Source organism: Caretta caretta, chromosome 17, assembly GCF_965140235.1.
Source record: "Caretta caretta isolate rCarCar2 chromosome 17, rCarCar1.hap1, whole genome shotgun sequence".
Lineage (NCBI taxonomy): Eukaryota > Metazoa > Chordata > Testudines > Cheloniidae > Caretta > Caretta caretta.
The window spans coordinates 6,781,494-6,799,714 of NC_134222.1; the positions used below are offsets into that span (position 1 = coordinate 6,781,494).

General features: G+C 37.9%; 1 protein-coding gene and 1 long non-coding RNA gene across 17 annotated transcripts in view; one reads left to right on the top strand and one right to left on the bottom strand.

The window, feature by feature from the left end:
• Positions 1-6,274, top strand: part of LOC142069469 (uncharacterized) — a 54,735-nt gene extending 48,461 nt beyond the window's left edge. Inside the window, exons 3-4 of the long non-coding RNA XR_012665316.1 lie at positions 2,975-3,017; positions 5,054-6,274. This is a non-coding gene — a long non-coding RNA (uncharacterized LOC142069469). The remainder of the gene's footprint in view (positions 1-2,974; positions 3,018-5,053) is intronic.
• Positions 1-18,221, bottom strand: part of BCAS3 (BCAS3 microtubule associated cell migration factor) — a 510,082-nt gene that overhangs the window by 453,179 nt on the left and 38,682 nt on the right. For all 16 annotated transcript variants that reach the window (XR_012665315.1, XM_048824521.2, XM_048824531.2 and 13 more), the window contains one exon: positions 15,720-15,792. Coding sequence is in view for 15 of the 16 variants with exons in the window: in XM_048824521.2 (XP_048680478.1) it covers positions 15,720-15,792 (73 nt within the window). In the remaining variant the exon portion in view is untranslated. The remainder of the gene's footprint in view (positions 1-15,719; positions 15,793-18,221) is intronic.

The following is an 18,221-nucleotide window of genomic DNA, read 5'->3' on the forward strand; positions in this document are numbered from 1 at the left end:
TGAGAGTCCGCTTGCCTCCAGAGCCTGGAATGGAAACCAAGATTGTGGAGTCTCACCAGTCCTCTGCTGTCAACAAATATCTGTGAAACCCACTGGCAACATTTGCCATCCCTCTCTAGTGCTGTTCCACATAAAAGAGGACAACCTACTGCTGCTGTCAGATACTCTGTCAGCTCAAGCGGCAGAGCTCTGTGTAATCAGTCTACAGGTTCCAACCCAGACGATGAACTATGCATGTGCTAGCATGACACTCCACATGATTAATGTTTTTTTAAAAGCTAAGTAATTACACACACAAAACTAAAGAACATTAAAGTTCCAAATTCAAGCACTCAAAAACTAGGATATGCCAGAATTAAGGTGGCCTGTGCATCCTTAATTTGCCCCCCCTTGCACACATGCTGCATTATAAAGTCTTTAATTATATACCATTTTTCCAAAGAATCCCCAAGGAATGAGACAGCCAATTGCAAGAGAAAGGAGGGTCTCATGGTGAAAGGCAGTTGAATGCCACACTGAAGAACTGGATTCTATCCCTGCCTCTGCCAGAGTTCCTGTGTGATGTTGCTCAAGTCACTTAAACCAAACTTTTCACATGCAGTCACTAATTGTGTGCACCTCATTTTCTGTGTGCCTGATTGAGATCCTGAGGTCTGAGTTGCACAAGTGCTGAGCATCTGGGATCAGATTTTTTTAAAGTATTTAGGTGCCTAACTCTTATGGATTTCACTGCGAGTCTGGCACCTACATATTTTTTTTTAATCTGTCCCTCACAGTTGCAACTGAAGTCAATGGGAATTGTTCTTTGACTATATAAAGTGTTATAGAATGCTAACTAAGCATTTTGAAAAATCTAGTCTTGGGGGGGTCTCAAACTAAGCTCCCAAAAATCAGTGACAACTTTTAACCATAATCACTCCGTGCCTCAGATACCCATCTATATAATGTGGATAACAGCCTCTCCCCTTCTCACAGGTGTGCTGTGAAAATAAATTCATTAAAAATTGTGAAGCATGCAGATACTATAGTGATGAGTACCATAGGAAAGCCTGGGAGGAAATTAATAACTCTGTCTTCAGAGTAGGATCTGAATAAGTGTAAAATAAATAAGGCACAGGGTCACGCAATGAACAATGAGAAAAGAAAGTATCATAGAATCATAGAATATAAGGGTTGGAAGGGACCCCAGAAGGTCATCTAGTCCAACCCCCTGCTCGAAGCAGGACCAATTCCCAGTTAAATCATCCCAGCCAGGGCTTTGTCAAGCCTGACCTTAAAAACCTCTAAGGAAGGAGATTCTACCACCTCCCTAGGTAACGCATTCCAGTGTTTCACCACCCTCTTAGTGAAAAAGTTTTTCCTAATATCCAATCTAAACCTCCCCCACTGCAGCTTGAGACCATTACTCCTCGTTCTGTCATCTGATACCATTGAGAACAGTCTAGAGCCATCCTCTTTGGAACCCCCTTTCAGGTAGTTGAAAGCAGCTATCAAATCCCCCCTCATTCTTCTCTTCTGCAGGCTAAACAATCCCAGCTCCCTCAGCCTCTCCTCATAACTCATGTGTTCCAGTCCCCTAATCATTTTTGTTGCCCTTCGCTGAACTCTCTCCAATTTATCCACATCCTTCTTGAAGTGTGGGGCCCAAAACTGGACACAGTACTCCAGATGAGGCCTCACCAATGTCGAATAGAGGGGAACGATCACGTCCCTCGATCTGCTCGCTATGCCCCTACTTATACATCCCAAAATGCCATTGGCCTTCTTGGCAACAAGGGCACACTGCTGACTCATATCCAGCTTCTCGTCCACTGTCATCCCTAGGTCCTTTTCCGCAGAACTGCTGCCTAGCCATTCGGTCCCTAGTCTGTAGCTGTGTATTGGGTTCTTCCGTCCTAAGTGCAGGACCCTGCACTTATCCTTATTGAACCTCATCAGATTTCTTTTGGCCCAATCCTCCAATTTGTCTAGGTCCTTCTGTATCCTATCCCTCCCCTCCAGCGTATCTACCACTCCTCCCAGTTTAGTATCATCCGCAAATTTGCTGAGAGTGCAATCCACACCATCCTCCAGATCATTTATGAAGATATTGAACAAAACCGGCCCCAGGACCGACCCTTGGGGCACTCCACTTGATACCGGCTGCCAACTAGACATGGAGCCATTGATAACTACCCGTTGAGCCCGACAATCTAGCCAGCTTTCTACCCACCTTGTAGTGCATTCATCCAGCCCATACTTCCTTAACTTGCTGACAAGAATACTGTGGGAGACCGTGTCAAAAGCTTTGCTAAAGTCAAGAAACAATACATCCACTGCTTTCCCTTCATCCACAGAACCAGTAATCTCATCATAGAAGGCGATTAGATTAGTCAGGCATGACCTTCCCTTGGTGAATCCATGCTGGCTGTTCCTGATCACTTTCCTCTCATGCAAGTGCTTCAGGATTGATTCTTTGAGGACCTGCTCCATGATTTTTCCAGGGACTGAAGTGAGGCTGACTGGCCTGTAGTTCCCAGGATCCTCCTTCTTCCCTTTTTTAAAGATTGGCACTACATTAGCCTTTTTCCAGTCATCCGGGACTTCCCCGGTTCGCCACGAGTTTTCAAAGATAATGGCCATTATTGAACAAGGTGCTCATTAAGTGTCATTTTGAGCACTGAAAATGAGGCGGGGTGCTGTGATCATGTAATTAAAGACTGTATCATAATGCATACACACAACGGGGCCAAATTAAAGTTGCACAGACAACCTTTATTCTGGGTTTTCCTAGCTTTTGAGTACTTGGACTTTGCAACCTTAATAATGTTCTTTTAGTGCATTTTTTTGTGGTTTATTCTACATAAATATAATGAGAAATCTCTTCAGTGACATTTCCAATATATTAATCGAGTCACAATCTAAACAGAAGGAACAGGCAGCATTTATATTTTTAGCCATTTTAAAAGTGTCTTATTTTATTACTCTTTTACAGTGCAGAAGACAATTGGAAATCTTTGGAGTCAACGGGTTCATAAGTAAGTCTGCTGTACTATCTTAATGTATGTATAATTTTATAAAACTTTTAAATAGCCACCAAGATCTATATATTCAGTTAAAGTCAACAGCAATTGTAATATTTCAAATATCGTGTCAAGAATAAAAAGTTACTACTGAAGAATTATACCAGAGATGTAAAGTTTTACAGAATTGCAGTCATTACATTTTTCATGACCATTTGCCTCACCTCAGAGTGATTTAAACAACACAGTTTTAATCTACAAAATGAACATTTGTGCCCAGCAAACCCTTGGTATAATTGGGTACAATTCTGAAAGCCAGTACTCCAAAGACACTGCTTTAGGAGACAAAACACCAGGTAGTGACAGAAACAAAGCTCAACTACTACTGAGCTTATTTATGTGACAAATATTGCACAAGTGGCTGCATTTGTATAATGCTAAGACACTGGGGCAAATTCATTTGGCTTGCTAACAAGTATATTAAAAAGAGTAAGAATTAACATTTAGCCTTACACTTTTATATAAAACATTTTTAATTTACCTTTTAAACATATTTTGAGAAAGTAACTCACATACTAACGTTCGTACTCACAAAATAAAATCTTTACATCATCCTTGAGATTTCGAGCATGGCTATTTTGCAATGTACTTTAAAAGTTATTCTTACAGGTGGTGGTAATATTACACAAAAACCAACCCTAAACACATATTAAGTGAAGAAAATACTATCCTGAAAAAGCTTCTTTGGGTCTATGTCACATTGATTTATAACAGTTATTTCTAAGACAGACAAAAACACACAGATGCAAACAATTACTCTATTTTTGTAGGCAACAAGTGAGGTGGGTGGTAACTGAGAAATTTTGAAAAATCCTGTCACAATATTCCGTTTTTTTCTTAAGTAACCCTCATCACACAACAAACGCTCGCCACATCAGAGACTTTCCAGGGCCTGAAGGGCCGCTTTGATTCCAGACCGCTGCAGGCATTAGTGGGGACGTAATTAGGGTAAAAAGTTCAACCACAATTCCATGTCTAGAGTGCTGCCAGAAATAAATTTCCTCTTATTCACTGGTTTCTACTGTACCCTCCCTGAGAACCATATTGAAAACACATTTATCTTTGTAGAGTTTGTTCCTCTTCTAATTAATAGTATAGCATTTACACTATTTAATAATTTAAAGCGGAATTTAAAGTGCTTCTAGAACCAGCAACTTTGCCTGTAATGGCGCTCTGTAGTATCTTTTCCCTGTACTGCTTCTTTTGACAAGTGACTCAGGTAAGGTATGCACTATAGCTGTTTGTATTTGGCTATGCATTGAACATGAGACTACATCTCCCCTTCCCATAACACATTTGGAGGCAGCCAATAACCAGCACTAGGATTAAACTATGCTCCAATTTGGAAAGCTTCTCTACCCGTTTCTCCCTCCCCTGACCAAAAAAAAAAAACAACTCAGAAAAGTTTAGCTAATTTACAGTTTCATAAATCAGACCTTTCAAAGCTCTGAAATACTCAGGGTTCTTATTTATTGGCCAACATTTAACCCCAAAATTTTCATTTGCTTCCTTCCAGAGCTGACCTCGGATTATCATTATAATATACTTTAATCCAACTGTTATTCCTTATTATAGATCAAGTCAATTCTACCAGATTGAACCAGCCTCCAACGTTGATTTTAGCATGTCAGTGCCTCAGATCCTTCTGACCCACACAATCAACGTACTAGATATTCCACTAAAGATGTTCTCTCTTGATGTGTCAATTTATAAGAGATTTTTCAAAACTGTATGTTCACTTTTCCGATCATTAAAGGGATGTTATTTATCACAACTACTAAGGAAGGGAATTAAATGTAATTATAAAAATAAATTAAAAGGATACAAATCCAGCCTTAAAAAACCTTTTTTTTTTTTTAAACAAAATAAAGAAGGGTTGCTATCTTTACATACATAATGTACATGGTATAAGAGTACATAACGTAACAACGAAATGCAACATCACTTTTGGTAGCCTAAATTACTATATTCATGGGTTTTGTCTTTCTCAGGTTTATAAAAACTGCCACAAGAGAGCTGTAAAGATTAAAAAGTGCACTTCCTTCAATAACCAGTGATGACAACAACATTTTCATCTGCTAGGACTGGAAGAGAGCTCTGCAGGTCAGATGATAACACAAAGAACGTTGCAATGGACAAAGCATCATCAGTTTCTCACAGTACCGAATGAATCCCTTTGTAATAAATTTCCTCAAAGTGATGATAGTGTATAAACAGGAGGATTCTACTTCTACCTGCAAGAGGTCATTGTACATTTCAGATTTTAGGAAGGAAAAAAAAAAGCTATATCACCTCTAGGGGGAAAAAATGTTAAAAAGGACATAAAGGTTGGCAGAGAGGTCTAATAGTTGCTCTATGAACTGTAGGATCCTGGCCTTATAACTAAAATCCTCATGGCTGGAAACATTATAGAGGTAATATGCTCTGCTCGTGAGAGGAGGTGACACACAATCCAGAAATTCCCCGCCCCCCCCCCCAGGCCAGTGTCCAAAGCAGAGGGGTTTAGAGAGACTGTGGACTTTCTTGTACTCATAAGAAAATTCACTACATCAAAGAAAACCACAAAATCCCATATTTCTCACCATCAGAGCTGCTCAGGCAGGACATTACAACCAAATTGAGACATTTTGTCAAAATATGCTGTTTCGTCACAGCCAAAATGTTTCAATTAGATGACATTTTTAATCAAGAAGGTTTTTGCAGTCCAGGGCTCTCTGGTCACCTCTGAGCAGAAGGAGGTAGGCAGGGAGAAGGAGCTGAATCAAAAACCTGAGCTTTCTGATTTGAAAACAGCAGTTTCAACAATTTTGTTTTGCAAAAAACATTTAAAAGGTTCCGTTTTCACTCCAAATTTTTGAAACCTCAGAAAGTTGTCACAAAATGGAATTGCCATCCTCCAGACAGCTCTACTCATCACACCTAAAACCACATAAGACTTAGTGAATTGAGTGGAAGCTATGGGTTGGGCTGAATTTCACTGTCTGTTTTTTGGACTTGTTACAAGGCTCCAAATGAAGCAAACATGTAACCTCCAAGTATTTAATGTCTTGAAAGGGAGCAGGTTTTAATTTAAAGCTTTTTTAACCACCCTGTGGCTGTGAAAAGCAAGGGTGGTGACAAGAAAGAATTTACAGAACTTTGCGAATCACACAAAGTCTCATGAAAACAAAGGACTGTTAATATTTTACAAACTTTATGAAATCTACTTGATGGTGTCCAATAAAATAAAAAAATCATAACCATCTGTCCAATTCATTTTTTTATTTGATGGGTCACTTTAAATTTAAAAAAGGTAAAAATATGCTATACTTTATCTTCTTAATGAATGGATACACCCTTCACACATCCAGCCCTATGATTCAATCCCTGGCATAACCTAATGGCTCCGAGGCATAACCACTGCATTTGCACTGGCATTCCAGTTAAAATGTATCAGAGAGCAGTGAGAGAACTGTGAACAAGAACTTCATTCATCATAGCTAATTTTCTTCTCCTGGGTGATCCTTCAAGAAAGCTATGCTGTTTGTCATTTCTAAATCATTTCACAGCTAGCTAGTTTTAAAAGTTACAAACCACAGGTTTTGAGAACTGGACACTGATTCTAGCATCAACCAGAAGAAAAACATGTTGCCAGATAAATGTTGGGTTCATATTAATTATTAAAAAAAATAAAAACATCTTTAAATAATATTAATGTAGCATGGTATTAAAGCTTAGTTTTAACAACATTATTTTTATATTTTTCCTGGTAAAACAGCTTTTTCTGATAAACATTAACCCTTCTCTAAACATATTCTTCAATAAAACCAGTATTAACCCACTAGTAGATTTCAAGCCACAGTAACTACATAAACTATTTCCTGAAAAGCTGCTTGCACTAATTGTTTAGTCTTGTAAACAGATTTCTCAATACAGAAAAATGTTAATTACATTAGCTAAGTCATATATTTTCCATCTCCTCCTTCTCCAACTCAAAGCCTTGCACCTTATTTCAATGCCACATCCTATGCTTCTTGCTTCTCATGCACTTAAGTGACCTCAATTTCATTCTTCAAATCACTCCAGATTCAGAAATTATTTGGAGAGATTCTTTGGCCTACGTTATACAGGAGGTCAGACTAGTTAATCATAAAGGTACCTTTGGGCTTTAAAATGTATGAATAGTGAAGCAATAATTGTGAAATCTGCTGCTGCTGATCTAACCAGCTCCGCCTGTACCTCCATCCGGTGTAGCGTGTGTAGACTGTAAACTACTGAAGGAAGCAACTCTCTCTCTGCACTTTTATAAAGAGCCACATACGCTTGGGCTAAATGCAGCAACGTGCTGAGCACCTCTTACGAGGAGCTTTAGAACTTCGTTGTGGTAGAACTTAAAGTTCTTTGGGAAAACTATTTCTGTCTGCTGTGGAGTAAGTCGCTGTCTGATGATAAACACCACTGTTGGGGCAAACCGTTTACAGGGTTTTCACCAATATTTGCTTGTGGATACATTGTTACAGTGAAGGCTAAATTCTCCTCTCTGATATACAGATGCAACTCTATTGACAATCCTCTATCTAGGTGGGCATGTAATTAACTACAACAATTATTTCCCTAGCTAGCATATGATACCCTCTGACCACCTACTAAAATGACCACTGAAAACAAACAAACATTTTCATTTTTTTCAACAGTTCTAGAAGTGGGTAGAAGATCTGGCAGCTAGGAGGGTTGGGCATTGTAGTGGTGTGGCCACTATTGCCTCTCAAGCACCTCTTTGCGGACAGAGATCACTCTACCTCTCATCTCTTCAGAGGCCTTTCAAGAGCTCAGCTCACAGAGTAATTCAAACACCCCCAGAAAGGATCCCATTTATTTAGTCCTCAGGTGCACACTAAGCCCCAAGCCCCAACCCTAGCTCAGTATGTCTCCCTCCCAGTAATCCAATATAAAGTTTTGGAAAACAAGAAGACACAAACTCAGTCAGTCTTCACCCCAGTTTCAGCTGCACACAGCCCCCTCCTCCCTGAGCCTTGATCAATCTCTTTCCTGCTTTTTGTATAGGGGGTCTTCCAGCCCTCCCTGAGGGGTCAGTTTTCTCCTTGCACATTTTCCCTGTTGACTCAGGGACCTTCTTGTTCCCTATAGCAAGTCTACAGACCTAACTACAGTTTCCTGGGCTTCCCCTCCTGCTCTTTTTATCCTGGGATCACCAGATTCAGCCCAGGTGTGGCTCATCCTGTAATCAGGGCTGGCTTAGCCCCAGCCTCTCCAGCCCATAGGGCAATCCACCCTATTATAGGCAGCTTGTCATTTGAGGACAGCAAATTAATTAACGCTTGAAACACCAAACTTTTTGTTATTTGTGAAAGGTGCAATAGCAAGAAGGTGTCTGTTTAAAGCATGCTGTTTATAAGCAAGGAGTTATGCTGACAAATAAGGCAGAACAAGAACACACACACACACACTTTCTTGCCAAAGTGGCCACTTCTTTCACTAGCCTCATCTCATTATTATGTTCCAGGTGAAGCACAGACTTGTGCTACTGAACTGTAATTTGAGAAGTTCAGTTTTGGTTTGACTTATACACAGAGTGAATATCAGACAACCAACCAAACTGCTCACTATATCTTACTTAGAGCTGTGCCTTACTTCTCTATAAGTGCAAGGAAAATCAACCAGACAGAAGTTTGTTTTAAAATTAGTTCCTATCATTGAACTGCTCAATTTCCCCTCAAAAACACAGAAGTAACAAATTTAGCACTGGAAGGTAAAATTAAGTACTTACACACCTTCATAAATGCTGTACATTCAAAATCAAGCCCAATATGTTTTAACAAATCTCTATATTTGCAGAGATACACATTCTATAGATCCAGCAGCATTTTCTTGTTACAGATTACAGGGCCACTTATATCAGCACTCAAATGAATACAGGATTTCAAAACCTGCTAGGTGCAAGCAAATACACACAAGCACACTGTCAGTTAACACAATGGGCAAAAATCAGCTGGCCTTTATATGAGCTAAGCTTCCCCCCCGCATTACATATTAATGCCATTCTTCTCCATAGAATTACTTTTTGGGGGGAAAACATTAATGTGTGTGGGGCGGGGGGGAGTTAATGCATTCATTTAACAGATCTCTAATTTTGATTTTTTTACCACTTAAAATTTATCAATACTTTCTTTTTGGTGTAACAACTTTATTGTCCCTCCTATAACCAGAAACATAGTGAGCATGCCTATGCGAAATTCCACAAAGACAGAATTTACGCAGATGTTCTTTCCTTTTTGGTTTTCCTTTAATTTGCAAATCTTGTAATCTAAGACTGAAGTTGACTGAACCAACATCTAAACCAGCATTGCAGTATCAGCCAAAAAACACAATCTGTTTCCCATTTATGTGTCAAGACTGCATCCTTTTTGGTGGTTGAAAAAAACAGTTATTTTGAAATGATTATACAGTGAAACTGTGCAAGCCTTTAGTAATTTTATGAACCAAGCTCGAGATGGAAAATCTGACTTAAAAAAATAAAAATGGGTTTCTAGAAAACTAGTTCGGAACCCAAGCTGTAGGCAAAGACTGAATTTAGAACATGTAGCTTCATCTCTAGTTAAATAATTACTTAGGGACGCTGTAGAGCTGGCACTGTGCAAAAGTTTTGTAATGAACTTATTTTCAACAGTGCAGTTGATGTCACCTAAAACTGTGTGCCAAAAAGATATTTCCAACCAGCAAAATTAGTCTCCACTAAGTACAAAAGTAAATTAATCACTTCAGTTCAAAGAGACTCATTACAAAAAGATGTATTTTGTCTATTGGGCACTAGCCACCTTCTTTTTTTTTTTTTTTTTTTTTTAAATCATTCCTGACGTTTTGCCCAACGCAATGTGAGCTTCCTTAGGGGATATAAACAAATTACCACTTTCCTATAAGAGCAGAGGGATCTATTCATCTAAAATAATCTGCCGGATTCTGTACTGTGAAAGGCCACAAATCTTGGCTGACCTATTTAAAAGAAATGTAGCTAGACCAAGAAAAGCTTTTTTTTTAAAAAATATGGCGTGGGCCATCAGTGGGGAAATTTATTTCAATAAGCTTCTCCGCCCTATACTCTTGAACTCTGGCTAGTTTATTAGAGTCAAAACCTAGCCCCTTGTGGTCAGAGGGGATTCTTTTTAAACCTGAGGTAATTCAGATGGAGGCTAGCGTGGTCTGCTATATGACAACTATTCCTAATCCAGGTTGCAAGACATCAGGTTTTTATATATAAATAAGTTTAAATTTATCGGTTTCCACAGATTGTGGTCATATTTTAAGCCTTTTCTTTAAAAAATTGAATAAAGAATTCTGCGGATGACCAGCTTTAAAGAAAGTATTGAATCGGAGTTAAAGACCCCACCATTATGAGGTAAATATCAAAGAATTTATAGTACATATGCAGTGGAGTCCAATGATATAGAAAGAGATTCTTATATTAAACTGGATATGGGCACTGAAAGGAACATGGATGAGGTAGGAAGAGTTGTACTCTGTCACATTCAGAATTTCACAAAAACTTTAGAATAAAACCCTAAAAATACAAGAAATGGGTTTGACCAGAGTGTATCATTTCAGAGCCTCCATGTCAAACTCAGAAGTTAAACTTAACTCTCCCTCCAATGTGAATTTAGTAACTGTCCAAATGATTTGGAATAATCAAGAAAACAAACTCTGTCTACTCCAAACAGGAACAGACCTCTATATTGTTTTATAGGAGAGTTTCTGGAATCTTAAACTTTGAGATAAAATTAGTAAAGCAGGCTTGTAATCACATGACTCTCATTAAAGCTGCATGGTTAAAACAATAAGAAAATTTACACCCTACATCTCTAATTAGCTGCTTAGAATCTTAGTAGTTTAATAAAGCTTCCTAAATTAAAAGTACATTATATCAATGAAGTTAAGAACTGCCTTGATTACTTGTTAGGTCACATTACAGTAAATGTTCATTCAGTCCTCCATACTTTCCCACTGTTAACAAAACATCTACTTAAGCTCTAAAGTTCTTGAGAAAAAGATTTAAATTTAATAAGACATTCTTGGATCAATGGACAATCTACAGTACAACTGAATATTAGGGGTTTCAGTGGAAAGTTGTGTGCATATATTAACATCTACCAAACAGACAATAGGAAGGACAATGAAAAGATGCCATGATTCAAAAATAAATCCACAGATGAATTTGACACTGATTTTATACATGATATCCATGTCTGTTTCATAATCAAGGAAACAAGTCCTGAAGGTGCACAGTATACGAGACATTTATTTTGTCAAGCAAAATCATGGTAGGATGAATTTCTTAATGGTATGGTAAAGGGATGGTGAAAACTGTTAATGTTATTTTTTTTTTTTAAAATGCTAGTGATAGCTTTAAAGTGACTCAGTAGAACTTGAAGATTCTTCAGATTTCAAGAATAAAGAATGTCCTACATTAAAATACTATAAAAATACCATTCTATCACAGCTCCTTCACTGTATTATATTTACTTTATAGCAAAAGGAGTACAGATGAATTTCCTGAAACTAACCACTAATGCAGATTAGAGGTTAGAAATCAGGAAATTCCAGCTCCTAACATGAATGTGTCAATATCTCACCGATATAATCCTAATAGATAAAGCGCTATAAAGTGCTATTATGAAATGACTGTGTCGATTTATGTATGATCTGCTTTCTATCAAAATTTTATTAGTTTAACAGTCTAGTGTCTCGGAAAAGTCTAAAACTTCTAAATGCTATTCTTATACATATTGGACTTTCAATTGATCAGACATCTTTTGTGCATTCAGCAGCATCTGCACAAGTTCCTGGAATCATGAGAGAATGTTATACTGTATATTACCATGTTTGTAAACACGATCTCTCACACACCACATAGGAATGTGTGCACACAGTTCTGATCATTTAAAAAAAAAGTTTTCCCATGCTCAAAAGTTTCCATGATAACATGTGTAATAGCTTACACTAACCCCCCAAACTGTAATACAAGAGTAACATTCTGAGGTTTTATTGTGAGTCAAGTGTAAAATGTACTGGCTCTTTGCCTTACACCCACAAAATTAACAGCTTCAAGCTAGGTTTTACAAGAGCTATGAAAAATGAATGCTACATAAATTATCACTGAGAAAAAGACATCTTAACTAAGATACTTATGTTGGGAGACAGCAGGGGTCCAAGATCAATGTGTGATGTTACACACCATATAGTACTCCCCCCTCTGTCCTGAAAACCACTATACCAGACATTCACCTTTCCTAGACAAAGGGCACTTCCCTCATTGGGGGCTGGGAGCACAGTATTACAAAATACCCTATTTTGGAGGAGTCAAAACAGTCAAGGGAATGGTAGAATGTGCCAGGAAAGAAGCAAGGACAGAACGACAGAGGTCTGGGGAGCATCAGAGATAGGCAGGAAAGAAGCCAGAAGGTTTAAAGAACAGCAAGAAAAAAAGATAGGGGTTGGTCAAGGCTAAAGTAGCTACTTTTTTGTTGTTGTTGGTATGTTTACCCTATCTGTAACCATACTGCCGCAGACTGTGATCCAAAGTCAGGCTCTGTCAAAGCAGATGCTTGTTTACAAGTTCATTGTCCAGTACATTAACTTGGCAAAAACACAGTTAGCATTGCTAAAACACAGGCACTCCTAAGTACTAGGTATTGGATATTCAGATAAACACCCTCCCTGAAAATGGTACAGGGACACACTGATCCTTGGTAGGATAAAGTCAGGATAATAAATGAAGATGTTTTGTTCGAACCAGCAGGTACAAGGTGTAGGGCGGTTGGTAACCACATTGGAAGGGTTTTTTTTGCTTGTATAAAAGAGAAAATCACAGAAGGGGCATCTCTGTCTGGCCTAGGACGCAGCAGATAGTCCCGCTGTTGTCTGAACTGGCTGATTGTAATGGGCATGCATGTGTTAGTGTACCTGGAGGACGTATGGGGCACTAGGGCCATGCTTCATTAACGATAAACCTGGCTGAGCACCTTCACCATTGAACCGAGTTTGTGGTCTTTCGGGGTAATATCACGGAGGTCTGCTGGATCAGCTACCGGCACAGAGCTAGAACAGCATATGAAGTGAGCACAGACGCACGCCATCAGACACCAGTCAATTTTATCCTTCTGTTTTCTGTTAAATGGGGATACAGTTTAACCCTTGTTTGTAAAGCACTTTGAGATGTACAGCTGAAAAATGCTGTGGCGCTGCTAACTATTATTGTCAATTCTCCTTCATGTTTCAACTAGGATACAGTAGTGGTCGTACGTTAGATCCTAAACAGTTCAAGCGTGCTGTTGCTGCGTGCTATCAGACTGCTCCCGTCACGCTAGAACGAGCCTAATTTCAGCAGCAGATGAGGGAGTGACAGTAGAGAGATACTAGCAAGTGCTAGCCTTTGGGATCCTTCAGGAAAAAAGAAAGATTTTTCTCCAGACACCTTCTCACTGATCTACATTTAAACCAGATGTACTATCTGTCCAGAGGCAGATAGGTATTAAAAGTTACCGTAGGTGATGCAAAGCACAAAACCACAAATTAACAACAGACTTGAAGTCTTAACACTGAAATTCCTTCCCACCCCCACACCTCAGCTTCCATTAGACTTAAAGGTTTGACATCTTAAACTGATTTTCTTTTTGGTGTTTAGTGGTGATTACACTGCTTTTTTAAATAGAAGATCCACTTAATAAATTTAAAGAAAAAGGCAAGCCAACCTTGGGTCACCTGAACAACAAACAATACCTTGCAAAAATCAGTGCTTCCTTCAAAAGGCAAAAAAGGAAGCCTGTGCAACAGTCCCCTTCTTTTAATCAGATTCTCACAATGTGGCCAGAGCTCCAGGCCTGGTTTAAAAGCTCAGGGTGTGTTTACAGATATTTAAATAATGGCTAGGTAGGCGCATACCTGATTTTGCTCCTTTTTTATATAATGAAGCATTTTCTCTAGAAAAAATCAACAAAATAATTTTTTGAAGTCTTGAATTTTACTGGAGCCCATCAGCTATGAGAAAGTAGTGGCCTGCTTTACAGGCCTATTTTGTTAACATCTCAGACATGTCTCAATCACTTCTGCAAGAATACCATCACGGAAAATAAGTTCTCTGAAGCATATTTTTCACACACAAATCAATGACCCGGATTAAGAGGGGAAATACTGCCAGATAACAAACAACTGTAATGTACTGTTTACAACTAAACAGTACATGCAGTCCTAGGCAGGAGAAGTAGTTAATAAGATTATAAACATTTTGACAGCACATAACACACGATAAACAGTTTAGCATAAAGGAAGAAGTTTAGCTATGCTTATTTCTGATCAGATTCTTAAATTTAAAGATAACATTCATATCCTTTGTTAATAAACTAACAGTACATAGTGAGCGACACTCTTAGGAATTGTTTTGGGTTTACTTGTTAACCTTCACCCATACCCAAAGTCATTAAAATGCCTAATTAAAAAGGTGTGGCACAGAATTAGTCTAATTATTGTAAGAAGATTTGCTTCAGCAATTTAGCCTTTGAATCTCTGTGCATAGGATTATCCTTGAGAAGCAGGTATTTTCCACTTGGTACGGGTATAAGCCAAAAGTGCTGTCTGAGTCAACACATCTAACACAGCCATCATAACATAGCAGAACAACCTCTTTGTATGAGGAAGACCCTCCAACTGACACTTAGAAAGCAACAAAACACATTTCAGGGAAGGGAGGTTGGCAAATGCTCATTACCGAGCAAGAGGAATACTCTATAGATTTTAAACAACACTGAAGTCTTTTTGAGTAGGTCCAGTGTACTATATAAGCCACAATGGACCCGGAAACAGAAGAAACAGACATATTAAAACTCCCTGCTGTCACCTAGGATTCTCTTGTTTATTTCAGCCTTCACTTCTTGGAATAGGTTCTTCTGTGTGCGCATAGGTATTAACCCATTTAGATGTAGGCCAGGGACTTCTTTAATAAGGGCCTCTAAAATTGCCTACCAACTGAGAGACCAGCACAACTCTCCCAGTCCTTGCCAAGATAGAAGTGAGAAAAGAAATGCAAGTTTTGAGCTCAGATTCCTTGTATGCTATCCCCAGACTAAGACAAACCTGCCAACTCATTTTTCTAATTGAACAAAAAAATAAGCATTTTTTACAAAATTATTTTACAAACAAGCAATACATGGCCAATGTTTACATCAAAACACAATCAACAATACTGTTATACATAGAATATCACTCATTCCTCACAAACATCCTTTAATTATTTGAGGCACAGAGGCCTGTTTTGACCACTCTTCTGTAATAACTTCATCCATTACCATCAGAAACAGTGAACATGAAAATGAGATTATGTTAAAAGAAAATAATCCCACACAATTTCAAAATACCTCCTCATTTATTTTATATTGGGTTTCATATCACAGGTCTTTCATCACAGAGGTTTGTTTTGTTTTTAAAGGCATGTGTCCCAAAAAAAAATTGGTGCTGGCAGGTTGAGACCTTACAGGGAGAACCTTTCCCAGCTTCGTAATGTAAAAAAAAACTCTGAATACAGAGCGGAAAAAGTTACAGAAAAATATTTTTTTATTGTTCTATAAAATAAATTGCTTTTTCAGTATACTAAAAGTTGAAAAGTTTCCTTACCCAGAAGATCCAATGCTTTTACACACACCAAGAAGAGGTCTCTTCTCAGAAAAATTATCACATTTCTGAGGGCCTGATTAGAAGAAAAACAGAAAAATAAAGCTCAATAAAAAGCATTCGTTATATTTTCACCATGCTGTCTTTATTCACTGCAAGAAGTTGATTAGACTTGAAAATATAATTACTATATCTTGTCAAATTTCAGAACACTTCTTTTTAAAAACCACAAATCATTAACCTGAAAAAAATTCTTCTACAGAAAAAGAAAACATTTTTAGAGCACCTTGCACAATCAAAGTATATCCAAAGGTTTTACAAAAGCAAAGGGCAAGATGTTGGAAGGCCAGTGGCTATACAGATAAAGAGCAGCAGCCACTACAAGCTCAGCAATAGGGATACATTTCACAACAAAGCCATGAACTCTAGAACAATAGCTCCCGTAAATATGGTGATAGGTGTAAATGAACAATAAAATTTCGCCAGGACACGTGGGTATTTGCTTACTTTTTTCAGAAACTGTTATTTCTTATTAAGGTCAAGTAATGCTAACTCCCATTTTTCTGTTTTGTGAAGTTGTTCTAAAATATGAATGATGTTATTTTTGAAAGGCTTCACACATTTTTTCAATTTATTCCATTAAGGTCACACACAGTATAAGAGTAGTCCCTCTCTTTCTTTAGTGTGACGAGCTGGATCCTAGTGTTTGCCTAAAACATGGCCATGCCCATGCCCATCTTACATCTCTAAATTGGGCAAATTTTTCACAAGTGACATAGCAGCAAAAGTCCCATTTTCAAAAGTAATTTAGGAAAAGCAAGCCCCACTGACTTTCAGTATAACCTAGGCTCTGTGTCACTTTTGAAAAATGGGGCACAGGCATTTTCAAAAATTTTACCCTGTGTCTAAGTAGGAATAAAGTCAAATAAAAACCATCTAATTTCTCGCCTTTGTGGAATTTTTTTTTCCCCCCGGAGGGTACTACTGCTTTGCTGAATGTCAGGATGTTTGTTACTGAAATTAAACATACACACACCAAGCTGAGATGCCTCAGTGAGGTAAATTTCCAGGATTACAAAAAAGCTTTCTTCATTATAAAAATCAAACTCTTTGATCTACTCCAAGTATCGGTAACACATTCTGTTCAAACCTTAATTCACAATTAATTGTATGGCTGTACTCCTATGTGAATTCATCAGAAAGGTATAACAATTAACAATATACTTTTTCACTTCACAGTCTCTGTTAATTATTAATAGTATGGGTACATACAATTAATTTATAACATAAAACCGCTCAGCAATCTCATCTATACAAGACTAACTCTTCCCTCCTACGTGTTTGGAGTATTTATAATAGAAAAGGGTTCACATCAATAATTTCACCATCAACAACAGGTTTACGAGTTACTTAACAAAATCAAATGCATTTTCATTTTATTCTGCTCTTTCCAAGGTTTTTTATGGGTCACACCTGTACCGTATGTACTGATCTGTAAATTGATAAATGAAACATGTAAAGTCTTTTTAAAAACCTGGCAACCAATTTGTTTTTTTTCCCCCAATATATGGAACAGATGAACTCCATTTGTTTCTGTTTACCTAGCCAGGCTCAATAGAAATTACATTAAGGGAGAAACCCTGGCTCCATTGAAGCCAATGGGAGTTTTGCCACTGATTTTAGTGGGGCCAGGATTTAAACCATGCATACATACACACACACACGAGACATCAGTTCACAAGTTTCTATTCAGTCCAACTCTGAGTATAAACTTTTTATTTTAATAAGGAGAATTACAGAGGAAAGAATTCCAGAACATACAAAAATGGATTATAGGGGAAAACATTTGCACAGAATCAAAAGGAATATCATCATCATCTGAAACGTACTTGGAATAACTGTACAGTGGGTGCTTTAACTTCTAATTTCAGACGTTTAAGACAAACTCAGGTTTCAAAAAATTTTCATTATCTACTTCAAATTTATACTTTTAGGATGTAACTATTAATACTCTAGAAAAATCATTAGTATAAGGACCTTGCAGTGCATGAAATCAGGTTAACAGCAGTCCTGTTCATGAGATTGCAAGCAGCAACATGTGTTGTTCTCCATGATGCTTAATGCATCAGCACCCCCCCCGGTCATTCTGGGGGGGGAGGGGACGTTTAATCCTTCAAGTTATGGTGGATTAATTTTTTATATATAAAATTGTGTTTATTCACATGTGCAATATACTGATGCTATACACACCTGCTCCGCACAGTGTTTAACAGAATGTAGTCTGATGATTGAAATGAAAAACAGCTAGCCAAATCCACCGAATATAGAAAGTATTGCAATCCTGTTGCAAAGTCCTTTTCTTAAACTCCTTTTATTCTAAATCCTTTTAATTCTGTCATAACACTACAGCATTTATAAAAAGCTGAAAATCCTGATAAATCACGCAATTAAAGTAATGAAAACTGCCTTTCCTGCCAACAAGGCACCACCTTATCTGCAACTCCA